General features: G+C 35.8%; 2 protein-coding genes across 4 annotated transcripts; one reads left to right on the forward strand and one right to left on the reverse strand.

Annotated features, from left to right (window-relative positions):
- Positions 1-459: 459 nt before the first annotated feature.
- Positions 460-7542, forward strand: B160 (protein). 3 transcript variants are annotated; one of them, XR_513599.2, is made up of 14 exons: positions 460-1605; positions 1696-1844; positions 2580-2685; positions 2780-2912; positions 3019-3082; positions 3180-3930; positions 4153-4482; positions 4953-5513; positions 5597-5669; positions 5748-5833; positions 6125-6244; positions 6347-6644; positions 6888-6920; positions 7056-7295. XR_513599.2 is itself a non-coding variant. In XM_008226702.2 (12 exons), the coding sequence occupies exons 1-12, from the start codon at positions 955-957 to the stop codon at positions 6416-6418; spliced, it is 3096 nt and encodes a 1031-aa protein (XP_008224924.1). In that variant the 5' UTR covers positions 460-954; the 3' UTR covers positions 6419-6687. The 3 variants fall into 3 exon arrangements, 1 of the variants encoding a protein (XP_008224924.1); XR_513597.2 differs by lacking the exon at positions 6888-6920 and having other exon boundaries at positions 6921-7542; XM_008226702.2 differs by lacking the exons at positions 6888-6920; positions 7056-7295 and having other exon boundaries at positions 6347-6687.
- A 344-nt stretch (positions 7543-7886) lies between these two features.
- On the reverse strand, positions 7887-12107 carry LOC103324622 (Protein kinase superfamily protein). Its single transcript, XM_008226703.3, has 5 exons — positions 11770-12107; positions 10167-11505; positions 9450-9719; positions 8714-8869; positions 7887-8302 (listed from the first exon to the last, which is right to left on the reverse strand). The coding sequence occupies exons 1-5, from the start codon at positions 11775-11777 to the stop codon at positions 8183-8185; spliced, it is 1893 nt and encodes a 630-aa protein (XP_008224925.2). The 5' UTR covers positions 11778-12107; the 3' UTR covers positions 7887-8182.
- Between the last annotated feature and the right edge of the window lie 7257 nt (positions 12108-19364).

A 19364-nucleotide genomic window follows, 5' to 3' on the forward strand; every position in this document is an offset into this window, starting at 1 on the left:
AAGTGGCTGGACCATATTGAACTGCTCGATCGGCTATGCTGAACCAATTGCATACGCATTGCACAAAATAGAAGCATAATTTCTTGTGTAACAAGAATATACATGACACAACAATTTCCTTTGTTTCCATATAATATCCTAATTTCCTTTGTTTCCATGGCAAACTGGCATTCTTCAGATAAGGAAAAGCCAGAGAACAATTTCATTAAGTAGAGTCTCAATTGCACTGGACACTTGTTTTTTATTATTTTATTTTTCTGGCTTAATCCAAAAAAAACAGAAAGGAGGGGAAATATTATGAGTCTCTGACTGACGTATAAAAACACACACACACACTAAAAGCAATGCATTATCCTGAACTGAAAGCTTTCAATTCCCATATCAATATCAAATTCCAAAAAGGCCAACTTGTAAAAGCAAAATACATAAAACCCATGAATCAAAACAGCATAAAAAAATAGCCCAAAAAAAAACAGAGAAAATTGCACCAAGATCCATGATCCATCCATTTGTAGTTACTGTCACTCTATATATTAGCTTGCTTTCAGGGGCTTCCACTGTCGAATGAACATCAAACTTCCAAAAGAAAGAAAGTCTCTTTCAATATGAAATTTGCTTTGGTTCAGTGACTCTGCCCAGAATTGTGATTGGGTGGCAATTATCATGAATCTCTTGAATCGTAGGATCTGACCCAAATTGAAGATTTCGAGACCAAATTGGACTCTTTCTTTCCCTCTAATTACGGAATATGCCCTTTTCCTTGCTCCATTTTTTACATTAAGCTCTCCAACTGTTTCTCCCAATAAATACAATTCTGAAAACCCCTAAAAATCTCTCTCTGCAATCCTCTGCCCTCGCAATTAAAAAGTTTAGCCCTTTCCTATCTTCCACTCGCGAGCGCTTTCCCGAGAAAACCACAAATTTTCCTCGAAAGTCAAAAATCAATTTTCTTGAATGGATGAAGAGGGAGCGTTGCCGGACCATCTGCGCTGTGGCCGGACAGACGGCCGGCAATGGCGGTGCAAACGGAGAGTCATGGACGACATGAAGCTCTGCGAGATTCACTATCTCCAAGGACGGCACCGTCAGTTCAGAGAGAAAGTCCCGGAGTCACTCAAACTCCAGAGAAAGCCTAAAAACGCACCGAGCAGAGATCAAAACCACAACGGCGTCAAAATTAGGGCACGGAAAGTCGACAATTTGGTGAAGTTGTTGAAGAGGAAGCGATCCGAGGAGACGTTGAAGAAAAGTAAGAAGAGGAAGAAGAAGATGAAGTTGAAGAAGAGCGAGTTGAATTTGGAGCTTATACGAATGGTGCTGAAGAGGGAGGTCGATAAGAGGAACCAGACGAAGAAGAAGAAGGTTGTGGAGGAAGAGAGTGAGGATGATGACGATGATGATCATGATGATCTCACCAGAGACTTGCCTAATGGCCTAATGGCAATTTCTTCGTCTTCGTCACAGTCGCCACTGCTTCGTTCCGGCAATGCAGGTTCCAATTCGTCTTCTGATGGTAAGGTTGGGGTTGATATGGGGCCTGCTGCTATGCGGCGGAGGTGCTTTCGGTCCAAGAACATCGAGCCAATGCCTGCTGGCACATTGCAGGCGAGCTCTGACTTCAACCTTTATGATAATATGGTTTTTGTGGGATTTTTAAATTATTTTTTTTTCTCAGTGGTTTTTTCTTTTGTTTAGGTTTTGCCTTATAATGTGGGGAAATTGAGAAGGGGTAAGAGGAAAAGGTGCCATTGGTGTCAAAGAAGTGGGAGTGGTGTTTCTTCCTGTCTAACTAAGTGTTCGAGTTGCCAAAAGCATTTCTTTTGCTTGGGTTGCATCAAAGAAAGGTTTGTTTTGTGTTCTTTTGGTTATGGTTGTCAAATTTATGTTTGAAACTTAAGAGCTTCGCTCTATGGAAGAAGTTGCTAAATTGCTGCTTCCATTCATATTTTTATAGAAGTTAAATGTGAAGTTAACAATTCTTATAGAATGGTGCTTAGACCGTAGTTTGAACTCTAGTAGCGTGAATGTATGAACTTCATTTTTGAAAGGGGTCATTTGTATGGTATTCTGTACTCCTCTCATTAAAAATAAATAAATAAATTGCAGAATCTGGTGCTTAAGAATCGAATCTTCATCAGTTAATCATCAGAATATCAGCTCATGAACCAAAAGTAAGAAATCAATCAATTCAAAGCAAGTAAATACTGGTGTGAAATACTGAAATTTATCTATCTTTCTTTTGATCAGAAAGTGATAAATTTTAAGAGAACTTTATGAACAGCTTGGATTTTGCTGGCACATTAGCAAATTCACCTTCGTCTGCACCTGTAGTAAACTACCAGAAGCCATGGTTTTGTAGAATGTTCTGCATCCTACAAGATGAAAAGACAAAAGAAAAAAAAAATGATAGAGACAAAGTGAGAATCCAATTATCTCCTTCTAGCCACAGCTGACAATGCATTGCTCGAAACAAAACTGAGTGAAGATAATATCCTTATGCTCCTTAACTGTATGCTTGAATTCTTCTCCTTGTTATATGGGATGAGATTTGATGACTCTTGTTGCTTAAAACAATTTAGGTATTTTGATACACAAGATGAAGTCAAGATGGCGTGTCCAGTTTGTCGAGGAACTTGCACCTGTAAGGAATGCTCTGAAAATCAATCAAAAGATGCTGAAAGTAAGGTCTGACATTAAAGTTAGCTGATTTGTGAACTAGATCATGCTTATTGTGATATTGTATGCTGATACTTTAAATCGTTCATACTCCTTTTTTCAGGATTATTTGGGGGTTAAGAATAAAGTTGAAGTAATATTACATTTCCATTACCTGATCTGTATGCTTCTTCCTGTGCTAAAACAAATAAACCAAGATCAGAAAGTGGAGCTAGAAGCAGAGGCAAAAATGAGAGGTAGTGTGCCATTCTTCTTAGAAGGTTGCTCTTTGCACCAACTTTATGGTCGATAACTAAAAACCTTTTTTTTTCTTTGTTTTTCCTTTCATCTTCATAATAACAGGGGAAAAACTATCTGAAGTTCATATCAAGAAGGCTGAATATAGCTGCAATGAACAACAGTGCTGGTATGTTCTATACTTCTGTAATGTTTTAATGGTTTAAATGAAATTTTTGTAATTTTCTTGCATTGATTTTCTGGGGCACCATTGGCTTTTGGAACAGCAATAAATGCAAAGCTTCAATTGTGGATCTCCATAGAAGCTGCCCAAATTGTTCCTATAACCTTTGTTTAAGTTGTTGTCGAGATATTTTTAACGGGAGCCTCCTTGGAGGTATTAACACATCTCTCTCAAAGCACTCTAACAAAAAGAAAAATTGTGCCTCTGGTAAGGGGCAACTTTTAAAGAAGCCAATAGCCAACCGTAAGCAAAATGTCCGCAGTTTGTACCTTTCTTCTTCTGCATCAGTACTCAGCTTGAAAACTTGTAATGCTGTTAAGGGTATATCTTGCCCACCTAAGGAGTTCGGAGGTTGTGGTGACAGCCTTCTTCATTTGAGATGTGTTTTCCCATTAAGTTGGATCAATGAGCTAGAAGTAAGTGCAGAAGAAATAGTTTGCAGCTACGAATTTCCAGAAACTTCTGACATGTCTTTGTGCTGCACACTATGTTTGGGCATGGACCAGAAAGTTGATGGAATTAAACAGTTGCAAGAAGCGGCTGTGAGAGAGAACTCAAATGATAACTATCTGTACTACCCCACGCTTTTGGAGATGCATGGTGATAATGTTGAGCACTTTCAGAAGCACTGGGGTAAAGGTCATCCTGTTATAGTTCGAGATGTGCTTCAAACTACGTCAGATTTGAGTTGGGATCCAGTGTTAATGTTCTGCACTTATCTTGAGAGGAGCATTGCTGGCTATGAAAACAACCAGAATTCACACGAAGCTATCCACTGCTTGGATTGGTGTGAGGTCAGTGATTTCCACTACTTGAAGATTAAAGTTTATAGAATTGTTCTCTTTTAATTCACAATTGTCTACAACCAATCCCATTCTCAATTTTAGCTCTCAAAAGGAAAACTGATTGTGTGCTTTGTGCATCTTTATCTCTAAACTCTTCAAGTACGCTTAGTTGTCCTATCACCCACTGTTTTTTTTTTTTTTCTTTCTAAAAGAAGAAATATCATATGGCAGGTGGAAATTGGAATCAGGCAGTCTTTTATGGGTTCATTGAAGGGGCAGGGACAAAGGAATATGTGGAATGAGACACTGAAGTTGAGGGGTTGGCTTTCTTCGCAGTTATTTCAGGAACAGTTCCCAGCTCATTATGCTGAAATAATACGAGCTCTACCACTTCAAGAATACATGAATCCCATGTCGGGTCTTCTAAATCTTGCGGCAAGGATGCCACAGGAAATCCCAAAACCTGATCTAGGTCCCTGTGTTTATATTTCATATGGCTGCACTGAGCAACTTGTACAGGCTAATGCAGTGATAAAGCTATCTTATGACTCATATGATGTGGTATGCCTTGAAATTATCCCTTCTACATTGCTGTCTAGTTTTTTTTTGTCTTATTATTTTATGTTGGGAATGCTGTCTCTTTCCATTTATGCTGTAATGACACAATTAGGCACAATATCATATTAATTGTTCAAGTAACTGTAACTGCTTTCCATGCATATTATTTGAATTTATAGAATGGTACCTGTAGAAGTGTCACCTCATCAAACCAACGTCACCAAGCATTAATCCAACTTTTGGTAATTTCTTCTTAATTGTAATTTTTAAACTAACTTAATAAAATTTGGGTTGAATTATATAGAGAAAACCGTAAGCCTTTGATAAAGCTTCACCTCTTGCATTGCATCTCTAACATTTGAATTTGGGTTATCTGATTTTACGTTAAAAATTATTTTTGCATAGGTAGCATTTATTTTTTAATCTATCTAAGTTTTATATTCCATTTATTCTGTTTATGCTTGTGACCCCAGGTTAACATTTTGGCACATACATCAGATGTCCCTATCTCTGAAGAACAAGTTTCTAAAATAAGAAAGTTACTGAAAAAGCACAAGGCTCAAAATCAGAGGGAATCTTCTAGAGCTACTTCTGAACAAACTATTGCAAAAAAAGTCAAAGGAGAATCAGTATTGCATAGTGAACCCATGGAAGAAGCAGGGTCGCATAATGTGATTGGAGAAGAGATGCATTTACGCAAAAGAGTTGCTAGAGAATCTTGCTTTTCCACACATGCGGCATGCACTAGGAATCTCAAAGAAAGTAATATGCCCCACGATGGGCAGTCTGATTCTGAGACTGATTCTGAAGCTACACTAAGTAGCTCTGAGACAATCGATGATGATGCTGAAACGTCCAAAGATAAAATGTCTCAGGTTCTGCTTGAAAGCTGCAATGGCTATAAAAGGAAAACCTTGGCCGAGTCTTGTGGTGCCCAATGGGATGTTTTCCGCAGACAAGATGTTCCAAAACTTATACAATATCTCAGAAGGCACTCTAATGAATTTACTCGTAAATTTGACATTCATAAGCGTGTAAGTCCAAAACCTAAAGTTACTGCTTTTGGGCAGATCAGGTTAAACTCTATCTTACTTTTTAACTTCCACACTTACTGCAGGTTGATCATCCAATTCTTGATCAGAGTTTCTTTCTAGACTCAAGTCACAAACTAAGGCTTAAGGAGGAATTTAGTAAGTATAATTCGTGGCATTTCCATCACTGGTTGATTTATGAATAACTGAAGTTAACCCACCACTCACTATTACCAGAAATTGAACCTTGGACTTTCGAGCAACATATTGGAGAAGCTGTCATCATCCCTGCTGGATGCCCATACCAGATTAGAAGTCCTAAGGTAGCATGTGTAACACTTTCATGATCTAGTATTTAGAAAACCATTTGAATCTTTCCTACTTTTACTTCTTTTGACTTTTTGGAGTGGTTACCAAGAATGTGTAGCGGATTTACACTTGTTATGCATATAAATTTATAGTGTCCCCCATTCATCACACATCATTTTGGCAAATTAGTAAAACTCTTTTGGATTTCATGTGTTTCTCCCATCTTATTAAATTTGTTAGAAGACTAAATGACATTCACGATACGTTATCATAATCTTGTACATTCTGTTTATTTTGGCATGCAGTCTTGTGTACATGTGGTGCTGGACTTTGTCTCACCTGAAAATGTTAATGAGTGCATCCAGTTGACTGATGAAGTCCGTCTGCTTCCAGAAGATCATAAAGCAAAAGTTGACAAGCTAGAGGTGAACTTTCAATGATCCTAGTAACAATGTCTTATTTTCTCCATCATCTGTTTACAAAGTTGATCAGTGATTGAAAGTGCCTACCTTTGTCATGAAAAACAGGTGAAGAGAATGGCCCTTTATAGTATTAGTTCAGCAATCAAAGAAATACGTGAGCTTACATGTGCAATGTAAGTGCCACTGCTGGGAAAGACATGTATCTCTTTTGTGCTTCCACATATGGCACCCGAATTTCAGAAAAAGAGAAAAGAAATGGAGATTCTTGAACATATCAAGATGTTGCATGACAGTTGGGAATTCAAATGATTGCCGAGTACCACTGCATGTTTGTAAATGCTGCATTGCTCAGGCTTTAGGTGCCCAAAATTGTTGGACTGTATCCATACCTCCAATAAAGAAGGTATATAGAACTCGTATTTTTTTAATAAATCATATTTGTGGCATCGAATAGTATACGGGATGGCAATTTTTGTGTCTGTGTGCGTTGTGTGTAAACCTTGCACCCAGTGATGCGTATAATGTCACAAGGTCTCTGTGCTTAAACAATTAATGGTGCTTTAGCAAAGCATGTGAAAGTATCGTATATAGTGGCTGTTGGAAATATAAGCATCAGTTTTGTTCACTGCTATGTCGATTACTGCAGGGTTGTCTAAGCACCTGCCATGTTCCATTACAGGTAATGGTTAGATGATCACGGCTATATAGTTTCTAGGAACATCTGGAAACCACTTCAGCTAATGGAGATTCTACAGATGTTTCATTTTTATTCTATTGTACAGAGAATTGTTTATTCTTTGTTCCTTTGTTGCAGCCTCGACAAATGAGCGCAGTGTTCCCCCAGTGTTACTATTCTCTTCTGCTCGGCGACATCCCCTTCCCAGTGGAGAGAATAAGTTTCTCAAAGCCCTGCTTGGTGTTGCCAATTATTTTCATTTCACTCTTAAAATGTTTGTGGTGTTGGACTTGAATTGGACCATGAATTGGACGATGAATTGGTACCAGCATATAACCTTGATTGCTATGGAAATCCAGTCCCTGTTTCCCAATCGTCTATGGGCATAGACAGGACTTGGGCATTTTCAGATGGCACAAGAGAGGATTTGGCTTCCGTCACTTTTTGAATCATGTATACAAGTTTGTTAAACATAATCCTGCACTTGTGCCATTACATAATTAGACAGGTTCTCTTTCTTTTTAAGTTTTACCAGAAGAAAGATACTACTTTGTATTCTCATTTTTACAGCTACGTTCAGCTGATTTGCTTGCCGATCGATTTGAGTGATCGTTTTGTTTGGCAACTGTAGTTGTACGTGGAAGATGGCCATCTTTTTTTTTCGTTATTTATAGAAAACATTAGGATTTAAGGGCTTGAGTAGGCTTTCTAAGATGAAAAAATGGAATTGCAGGAAGAAGGGGAGATAAAATAGATTTTATGTATAAATGTAAATGATAATCATCAACTAAATATGTATACAGATATGAAAAAGAAATGGTCAAAAAAAAAAAATTGGGCAAGTGGCATCAAGAACAATCATTCACGTTAATCTGCAACATGGACAAGATTTTCCAAAATACACCTAGATAATTATCTTCCTTCCATTCAAAATCAAAAGTAACAAAATGCAAGCTGTACAGAAAAGTATATCTAAAATAAATGAATAGAATCACTTTATTTCTGTCTTTTACCTCTCTACTGTTTTTGCTTGTGAATTGTGAGGCTTCAAAAACAGTAATGCTTTTGATAAAAACAAACTAAGTACAGAAGGATTATTGAACCTTCAAAACGTATTGCAATTTCCAAAACCCAAAAGATAAAAAAAAAAATGAAATAAATAAAGATCTAAATGTTCATGTCCACTTCTTGGGACTGGTATATTTTGGATTTTATAACTGTCAAAATTGTTTAGTAATCGTAGCATTAGCACTGACAAGACCTTCTTACGGAGCCATTAGCCCCTCAATCGTGTAGGAAAGGGACTTTGCCCAGTCAGCTTTGAGAAGCAGTGTTTGCAACGTTTGCATGACATTGTACCCGGGATCAAGTTTCCGCTGCCATCCCTGCAAAACATAATCAGTGAGATATGTATAAGATCAGTTATTGATGACCACACCAATGATAATATAAATTGGAGCAAATTGCCTCTCAGATTTGTATACAATCAGTCATTGTCTATTTCGGCTACACATGATAAACCTATTATAATACAAAAAATTATCGTATTTGTTTTTCTGAGACAATTAAATTAAATTTATAAAGAGAAAGGAGTAAAGAATATATGACCAACAGACAAAAGCAGAAAAACAAAACGGTGTGAAATAAAAAAGAAAACACAACTTTACAATCTGTGTGCGCTTTAATTTAATGTCTTTGTACTTATAAATTGCACATGCCTATATAGCAAAGATCACAGAATTTCATAAGAGAATTTCCATGCTTCAGCTGCAGTAGATAAAGGAAAAAGAAATTACCTCAAGAACCAAAGTGGTTACCATGACAGTACAGACATTGCCATCAACATTGACTCTATGACGCCTAACTTTCTCCAGTAACTGCTGCATACACTCAGCAGGATGGACCAGATCACCTTCTGGAGTACCCCAGAAAGCGAATGACTCCTCCACTTCCTGAAAAAAGAAGAAAATTAGAAACTTTGGCCGAAAATAGACTAAATCAAATACAGAATGTAGATAAAGGAGGGAAACTTGTAACAAAAGCTTCCTGAGTTCATATTATTGAGGAACTGCATTTGTCTACAACCATAACACACACAGTGATGAATAAACGAAATACGGAGTGAATACCACACAAATATCACATATTTCAATTGTGCTTGACAAAATTCACGCTTTGAGACAAGAAAGTATTACCAGGGGAAGTTGGATTGAAAAGCATTCTAATATGAAATTCGTTCTTTGCATAATCTTAAGCATAAAGGAGGAATAAATATTTAAAGGGAAAATATCAAACTTGCAAGTTATTTAATAAGGAACACCCAAACAAGATAAATGCAACGGATCTCCAGAACTGTTAAGGAAAAACTAACAAGGCAAAACCTTTGAAGTTGAATTAGGGTTCAAGAGAGCTGAGTTTCATAAACAAACATAAAATTACTAATGAATTTTCCAAGTTCCAATTGAAAAATCAATGATACAACCTTATTCCAATCATTCCTAGTAATAAATTTAAGATGCCTAACAATATTACCTCAATGAAAGCCTTCGGATCTGGGCACTTCTGTTGCTTTGATAGTCTGAGCGTGCACTCAGCAGCAGTACGCCCATCACGAAGAGCAACAGCCTTGAAAAATTCCACTAAATTTACTCTATCACTTTTAGAGAGTTCAGCAGTCATGCCTACGTCAAGGAAAATGACATGAGGCTTTGATTTGAAGAGTCGCTTCCGAGAAGACTTGCTCTGAGCCACCCGGACAAGGATATTTCCAGGATGCATGTCTGCATGAATAAAGTTGTCCACCTGAAAGAAGAAATTCTGATAACTTAGAACATAATTAAACCACAAAAAATAAAGGAGAATCTCTCTCTCTCTCTCTCTCTCTCTCTCTCTCAAGTTACTTGCCCATTTTTAGAGAGGAGATGGTGGAAGATAGAACAATACAGAGAAAAAAAATCAACCATGTAAATTTACATGAAAGACAATAATTTATTGGGCTCATGTTTCAATATACTAAACAAAATAGAAAAGAAAACGACACACATGAAGGATAAGATATTAGAAAGATAGTAGCTTTCCTACCTTTTTTTCTTTTTTTATATATTCAGACCACATTCAGGTATATCAACTGGTATAATTCACAAACTTTAAGACACAACAAGATGCTTATCATATTTTTACACAATTCAATCAAAATAGTCCAAAAGCATAAATGCATTGCAAGCAACATCAAAGGTATATATATGTTACCAGGAGCATCTTCAAAAGTGCGTGTGTCCCAATGTGAGCAAGTGCGGATTTAATCCGATCATGGCCTTCAAGATCATCGACATAGTGTGAGACACATTCCCCTTGTTCATAAGTTTCCACCAAAACAGCAGGATGCACAAGTGGATACAAAGGCTTGGGGAAAGAGACATCCTTCCATCTACGGAAATTATATATAAAGCGACTCAAATGGGCAGCTTCCCTTGCAAGATCAACTTGAGACATCATAAAAACTGCAAACTGCTGTACACTCTCATCCAATCTCCACCACTTTAAAGCAGGAATGAACTTTGAAATTTTTGCTACTAGATTGATTATAACAAAATCTCTCCTAATCGATTCACCAACACCAGGATGCCTAACCTTTACGGCAACTACTATGGGCTTCACCTGTTGACCAGGGTACCTAAATCTTAAAGTAGCTCGATGCACTTGAGCAATACTTCCAGATGCTACTGGTTTCTCTTCAAAATTATCAAAAATCTCAGGGAGCTTGCGGCCAAACGCTCGTTCGATAGTTTTCTTCGTGTAGGCAAAGCTATGTTCAGGAGCTTTGGTGTGAAGCTCTGAGAGCTTGGTGCATAAATCTCTCGGGAAGAGATCAGGCCGTGTAGCTGCCCATTGACCCCATTTTATGAAAGCTGGACCTGCCAATTCCAATGTACGGTGAACAACATGAAGCCACAATCTCCTAAACTCAGGTCCACAGCAGTCAGCAAAAGCAGCCATCATTATACTGGGTGAGAACAAGATCCCTAGATAGAGTGCTCTCATAACCAAGATTGCACCTTCGAAAACTGAAAACACTAATGAGGTCATAAAAGCATGTCCATCTTGTGCACGCATGTACAATGTATTTGGTGATGGGTGGTAGTCCGTTTCTGAAAAAGACCTCTGCGCCCATGCTAGTTTCCCACTTGTGATGGCAAAAATACCAGGAAGTATGAGATTAGAGCGGGTTACAGCCAAGCTGAAAGCTTGAGCAATATTAATTACACCTGAAAATCCACGACCATTAAAAGAAAATCTATCGGAGAGCCTTTTCCAAGCGAGTTGAGCATGATGTCTCACTGCACTTCTTGCTGGAATGACCGCAAAACTCCTGGAATAATTACTCCGGTAAAAAATGTTGGCGGTATTGTACAATGAGAATGGGGTATTTCCTCTAGCAGGAAACGTATAGTCCCTGTAGAATCTGTATTGGGGAAGACGGAGGCCAACTCTAACAAACGTCCCATACTTGTCCGCTTCTGGACAGCTGTGTTTCTGGCTTGTAACAAAGGAATTTGCAACTTTCCTAAAACCTCTGAACGTCAAAAATCTGCGTTGCAAATATCAAGCCAATTAAATTAGCACAATACCATTTCCATTGGTGGAGAAAATTTAAGAAATTCAAGGCTTGCTTCATTTCTCAGCTCCCTTTCTCATTTGCAATATATATCCATTTTTCAAAACGAAGAGAACGAACTGTACGCGAATTCCAGTGCATCACCACAAATTAAAGGCGATTGGATCATCAGGAAAAAAAAAAAAACTAAAGCTAGCTGAAGCAAAACGATAGAAAACAAAAAGAAAGGCGACGGACCTTGACATGGTGATCGAATCTGAGGAAGACTGGTTGGAGCTAAAGTGCGCTGATGTAGGAGGTGTGAGGTTGCAGTAACCAGCATCTTTTCCTCATGGACTCTAGCCTTAGGCAACGTCCTTGTTCATGCTCGAGAGCTTTTGATAATGATTTTCCGGATTGTTATAGGTCGGTGAGTTTTAGGGTTTCAGACAACGTAAACAAACAGCAGCGGATCAAAGCTTGGATCGGAAGAAGAAGAAGGAGAAGAAGAGAGCGGCCTTGCCGTGGGTAATGGGTCGTTGTTGGGCCCAGTCTCGTGGGCCTCACGCAATGCTACTTTTCTTAGTTGCCGACCTATCGAGAGATATTTGATGCGTTTAATAATAGCTTTTAATATCACCCATGTACTGGGAAAGAGTCTTTAGTTTTAAATGGAGGACCTCCCATTATTACCCAAGTTAAGTCTGTAATTAGAATGCGCTAATAAAGAATTTACCCGGAAAATCCAATGCTATAAAACAGTTAATTAAACTAATCCGAATTAATAAAAAATAATAATTAATTTGAAACTAAAAAATTAATTTAAATCTGAAATTGCCCAAATGCCCCAAGGCCCGTCTTTTTGATAATTAAACATAATTGATTATTTATATAATATTCAATGCCCAAATTGATTTTGAAACCCAATTGGCTTCCACTTGGCCCAACTTACATTTACTAAGTGTGGGACTTCCACACTTATAAAGACCCTACTCTTTCTTCTGTCTACCAATATGGGACAAATGTCTTTGAAATTCATTCAAACTTCCAACAAACTTAACCATAACATATGTGAATAAGTAGTTAAACATGGTATTCTTTCCATTCAAATTTTAAATTATATAGTCCTTATACTTTAGCTGGTGTTTCTCTTTCGCCATTACCATCAACGATTTTAAGTAGTTAATCATGATTTTAATATGTAGGAGATAGTACGTGAATTTTGTGTGTCTTATTATATTTTTGTAAAAAATATGTGTATTAAACATGAGAAATATGTGCGTACGTATATAATACATTATTAAACATAAAGGCGCTAGAATCTTTTTACCGGTAATAACTCTGAAAAAGTAAAAAATGAAAAAGGGACATTAGATACTCGAGTAATGGCCTAATAGTAATGGATAGGGCTCTTGGGCTATGGAGAAAATTAATTAGGACAGCCAAACGATTTCACAAAGGACTTAGTAAATAGAAATTAATTATTTTGTGGACTTTTTCTACAAATTTTTTGTATTAAATAATAAATAAAATATAATTACTAATTAAAGTAATTAAAAAAGGATAAGACATTATATAATTATATAGATATTGACTTAAAGAAGTAGGAAAAAAAAAAGTAAAGAAACTAATTATATGTTTTTTAAAAAAATTAAACAAGATCGCTGGCTATACTATTTATATATTAAAAAGGGATGCACATAGCGCATAGTGCCACGTGTCAAAAAAGTACAGCGAGGTTGCTGGACTATTTCTCATTTTAAAAAGGGGGAAAAAACGCAGTATAGTGCGGCTATACTATTTCTTTCAAAAAATTTAAAAGGATCTAGTATAGCCGGATATAAAGACAAACCCAGCGCCTGTGCGCCACGTGTCAAACACGTACAGCCACCGGCTATACTATCTTTGTTTTAAAAATTCAAAAAAAGGGTATTGCCGCGCTATACTATTTTTAAAGGCAAGGAAAAAATGAGTATAGCCGGGCGGCTATACTCTTTTTTTCTTTTGTGGTTTTGAAGTATATATTGTTTTTATTCAATAATACGTGAGAATTATGTGTACAATACGTGAATTTCGTGTGTCATGTTGTTTTTTTGTAAAAAATAGGTATATTAAACATGAGAAATACGTGCGTACATGTATAATACATTATTAAATGTGAAGGCGCTAGAATCTTTATACGGGTAATAACTATGAAAAAGTAAAAAAATGAAAAAGGGACATTAGATACTCGAGTAATGGTCTAATAGTAATGGATAGGGCTCTTGGGCTATTGAGAAAATTAATTAGGACACCCAAACGATTTTACAAAGGACTTAGTAAATAGAAATTAATTATTTTGTGGACTTTTTCTATAAATTTTTTGTATCAAACAATAAATAAAATATAATTAATAATTAAAGTAATTCAAAAAGGATAAGACATTACATAATTATATAGATATTCAATTAAAGAAGTAGGGAAAAAAAAACAAAAGTAAAGAAACTAATTAGATGTTTTTAAAAAATTATAAACAGTATAGCCGAGCGGCGATACTATTTATATATTAAAAAAGGGATGAGCACATCACAAAGGAGCCATGTGTCAAACAAGTACAGTGGGGCTGCTGTACTATTTCTCATTTTAAAAAAGGGAAAAAAACGAGTATAGCCGCGATACTATTTCTTCGAAAAATAAAAGGATCTAGTATAGCCGACCGACTATACTAATTATATATATGTATATAAAGACATGATCAGCGCTTGTGCTCCACGTGTCAAACACGTACAGCACACTGGCTATACTATCTTTGTTTTGAAAATTCAAAAAGGGAGTATAGTGAACGCTATACGATTTTCAAAAGGCAATTAGGAAAAACTGAGTACAGCCGCGGCTATACCCTTTTTCGTTTTTGTTGTTTTGAAATATATGTTATTCTTATTCAATAATACGTGAGAACTACGTGTATAATAGGTTAATTCAACATGAGAAATACCTACGTACGTGTATAATACATTATTAAACGTGAAGGCGCTAGAATCTTTATACGGATAATAACTCTGAAAAAGTAAAAGATGAAAAAGGGACATTAGATACTGGAGTAATGGCCGAATAGTAAGGGATATGGCGCTTGGGCTATGGAGAAAATTAATTAGGAAAACCAAACGATTTCATAAGGACTTAGTAAATAGAAATTAATTATTTTGTGGACTTTTTTTATAAATTTTTTTTTGTATCAAACAATAAATAAAATATAATTACTAATTAAAGTAATTCAAAAAGAATAATACATTACATAATTATATATATATTGAATTAAAGAAGTAGGAAAAAAAAAGTAAAGAAACTAATATCTATGTTTTAAAAAAATTTCAACCGTATAGCCGTATGCTATACGATTTATATATTAAAAAGGATGCGACAGATAGGTGCTGTGTCAAACAAGTACAATGGTCACTGTACTATTTCTCCTTAAAAAAGGGGAAAACGCAGATGGCTATACTATTTTTAAAAAAATGAAAGAGGATCGGCTATACTAGTTATATATATGTATATAAAGACACGACCAGCGCCTGTGCGCCACGTGTCAAACACGTACAGCCCACCAGCTATATTGTCGTTGGTTTAAAAATTCAAAAAAAGGGGGTATAGCCGCACGGCTATACTATTTTTAAAAGGCAATTAGAAAAAACTGAGTATAGCCGGCGGCTATACACTTCTTTTTTTGTGGTTTTGAAATATATATTATTTTTATTCAATAATACGTGAATTTCGTGTCTTATTGATTTTTTTGTGAAAAATAGGTGTATTAAACAGGAGAAATACATGCATACGTGTATAATACATTATTAAACGTGAAGGCATTAGAATCTTTATACGGGTAATAACTCTGAAAAAAGTTAAAAAATGGAAAAGGGATGTTAGATACTCGAGTAATGGCCTAATAGTAATGGATATGGCTCTTGGTCTATGGAGAAAATTAATTAGGACACCCAAACGATTTCACAAAGGACTTAGTAAATAGAAATTAATTATTTTGTGGACTTTTTCTATAAATTTTTTGAATCAAACAATAAATAAAATATAATTAATAATTAAAGTAATTCAAAAAGGACAAGACATTACATAATTATATAGATATTGAATTAAAGAAGTAGGAAAAAAAAAAACAAAAGTAAAGAAACTAATTAGATGTTTTAAAAAAATTAAACAGATAGCCGAGCGATACTATTTATATATTAAAAAAGGGATGAGCACAGCGCATGGGTGCCATGTGTCAAACAAGTACAGCGGGCTGTTGTACCATTTCTCATTTAAAAAAAGGGGGAAAAACGAGTATCGCCAAACTACTATACTATTTCTTTCAAAAAATAAAAAGTATCTAGTATAGTCGGTCGGCTATACTAATTATATCCAGCGCCTGCGCCACGTGTCAAACATGTACAGCCCATCGAGGAGTATCGCCGCACGGCTATACGATGAGTATCGCCGGGCGGCTATACCTTTTTTTTTTTTTTTTTTGGATTTAAAATATATGTTATTTTTATTCAATAATACGTGAGAATTATGTGTATAAGACGTGAATTTCGTGTGTCTTATTGAATTTTTGTAAAACATAGGTGTATTAAACTTAAGAAATACGTGCGTACGTGTATGATACATTATTGAACGTGAAGGCGCTAGAATCTTTATACGGGTAGTAACTCTGAAAAAGTAAAAAATTAAAAAAGGGATAATAAATACTAGAGTAATAGCCTAATAATAATGGATAGGGCTCTTGGGCTATGGATAAAATTAAAGGAGTTTCACTAAAACACCCAAAATGGAAGCTGAAATTATAAAAAAACCTAACACCCAAAACACTTTATAAACACACTCAAAACCCATCATTACACACACTCAAAATCCATTTATAAATACACCAAAAAAATATACAATTGTTGACTTTGGGATTGATTTTGGGTGTGTTTCTATGTTTAAATAGTATTTGAGTTTTTTTTTTATAAATACATGTCTAGAATTGGGTTTATTTATAAATTTGTATAAAATATTAATTAGGACACCTAAACGATTCACAAAAGACTTAGTAAATAGAAATTGATTATTTTGTGGACTTTTTTTTATAAATTTTTTATATTAAATAATAAATTAAATATAATTACAAATTAATTCAAAAAGGATAAGACATTACATAATTATATATATTGAATTAAAGAAGTGGGAAAAAAACAAAAATAAAGAAACTAATTATATGTTTAAAAAAAATTTCAAATAGTATAGCCGGGCGGCTATACTAGTTATATATTAAAAAAAGGATGCGCTCAACGCATAGGTGCCACGTGTCAAAACATTACAGCTGGCGGCTATACTATTTCTCGTTTAAAAAAAAGAAAAACAAAGTATAGCCTCTCGGCTATACCATTTCTTTCAAAAAATAGAAAAGGATAGACACGACTAACGCCTGCGCGCCACGTGTCAAACAAGTACGCCCATCGGCTATACTATCTTTGTTTTAAAATTGGCTTAATTATGTATACGCCTTTCTTATTCGATTACACTGTAAAACGTCTCAGTACTTCAACGCAAAATCGTTCACGTTACCCTTTCCGTCGCTTTTTGAAGTTCCGCTACGTTATCGTTCATCTCCCAAAATTCCGCAATGCAGCCTCCCATTTGTTACCGCTCATCGCACCGCTTTTGGGCGCCATCGCCTCCTCCGCCACCCTGCGACGACATGGATATCAAAAGAACCAAAGACGTTGTCCTCTACCACCTCACATCTCACCACGCCAACCGCATTTGGATCACCGAAAAGCAAGAAATTGGCGGTTTTTACCCAAAATCTCCATTGCTCGTTCGGCGATTCCGAGCACCATTTTCTTTGATCCGTATGATTTTTCAACCTCTCGAGTTGTTCTTGCCGCTAGTTGTGTTGGTTATGAGAAATTTCGAGTTTTGGAGGGTAAATAAGCGATGAACAAGAATAAAGGGAGGGCTACTGCTCGAATTTTGGGGAGATGAACGAATATTCGTGAATCGGAACTTCAAAAAACGGAAAGGGTAACGTGAGATAGTTTTTGCACGTTGGGGTACTTTGAGACGCTTTTCACCACAGTGGTAATCTGAGATAAGTTGGAAAGCACGGAGGCATGTACATAATTAAGCCTTAAAAATTAAAAAGGAGTATAGCGCATACTATTTTTATTAGGAAAATCGCTTATAGCCGAGCGGCTATACCCTTTTTTGTTTTAAAATATATATTATTTTTATTCAGTAATATCTGAGAATTACGTGTATAATACGTGAATTTTGTATGTCTTATTGAATTTTTGTAAAAAAATTGGTGTATTAAACATGGAAAATACCTATGTACATGTATAAATAGCAATTAGTCTTTTTTAATTTTTTCTTTCATACAATATTTAAATACTAATTATTCAGAGTTATCTACTGTAGACGTCCCTGAACTTGGCCCCCAATTGTAATTGGGTCTGTGAATTCTTTTTTTTTTTGTGCCAATTACATCCTTTAACTGGACAAATAGTTGCAATTGGGTCCTACCGTCCAACTTTGTCAATTTGTCTATCAAAATGAGGGGTAAAAACGTCCTTTTGAGTCTGAAGAAAAAAACTGAAAAAATAAATTAAATAAATAAACTTAAAAATAAAAATCCCTCTCTCTCGCAACCCATTCCCCCCTCAAAACCCATATCCCAACCCCCACCTCCTACTAAACCCATCTCAATCTTCATCTATAAAGTCCAGAAAATCAATCACCCAGCAAATATCAAACTTGAAATTTCAATACCCACATCAAATCTCAGCCCCAAATAGATGAAACTTTATACTTTCAACCAAATCAAATACACCCAGCATGGCTACAATTTCAGATCTCAAATAACCATAATTTCAAGCCACAAAGAAAACCCAGAAACAAAATAAATCCAGAAAACACAAGGGTCAAGAGAAAACTATATACTCCAGTTTCGGCATGCAAAATGGGATCATGAGGAATTGATTGGATAAGGCAGCAAAGCAAGAAGAGTCCTTCTTTGGCACTGGAACCATTCCCGGGAAAGTGAGAGTTTCAACTGAGGGACATACTTCTTTTTTTCCCGGAAAACAAACAGCCATCGAAGAAGAAGAAAGATATGATTCGATCCGATTCGCTTAAGCGTCAAGCTCTCTCTTTGAATGATTGATTTCTCATTACACTTGTACATATAATGATCTTGCAATTTCTGTTGCTGTTGTTGTTGGTCTTCCTCGGTGTTCCTCTGTGTTTTGAGGGGGGTGGGATAAGGAGGGGGGAATGGGTTGCGAGAGGGAGGGAGAAACAGAGGGAAAGAAAAAGGGATTTTTATTTTTATTTTTTATTTTAAAGTTTATTTTTTTATTTTTTCAGTTTTTTTCTTCTGACTCGAAAGGACGCTTTTACCCCTCATTTCTGACTCGAAAGGACGCTTTTACCCCTCATTTTGACGAATACATGGACAGAATTTGACAGTAGGACCCAATTCACTATGTAAATAGTAATTAAAACATTACTACTAATTAAATTTATTTAAAAAGAGAAATCCAGATGTTGCTATTTAAAGGGTATAGCCGTGCGAGTATTCCCTTCAAATATTCTATTTATAGAGTACCTCCTCGCGGGTCTATGTTTAAAATATTATATTTACAAAGGATAGGGTATAGCTGCTCAGCTTTACTTTAAAAATATTACTGAATATTATTATTATAGAGTATAGCCGCTCGGCTGTACGCTTAAAATATTATATTTAATGTTTTTCTGAAAGCTAGGAGATGTCCAAAAAATATTTTAAGTACACACAAGAATTTAAAATAATATTTTTAAAATGCTTACAAAATGGG

Source organism: Prunus mume, linkage group LG3, assembly GCF_029339155.1.
Source record: "Prunus mume cultivar Tortuosa linkage group LG3, ASM2933915v1, whole genome shotgun sequence".
Taxonomy (NCBI): domain Eukaryota; kingdom Viridiplantae; phylum Streptophyta; class Magnoliopsida; order Rosales; family Rosaceae; genus Prunus; species Prunus mume.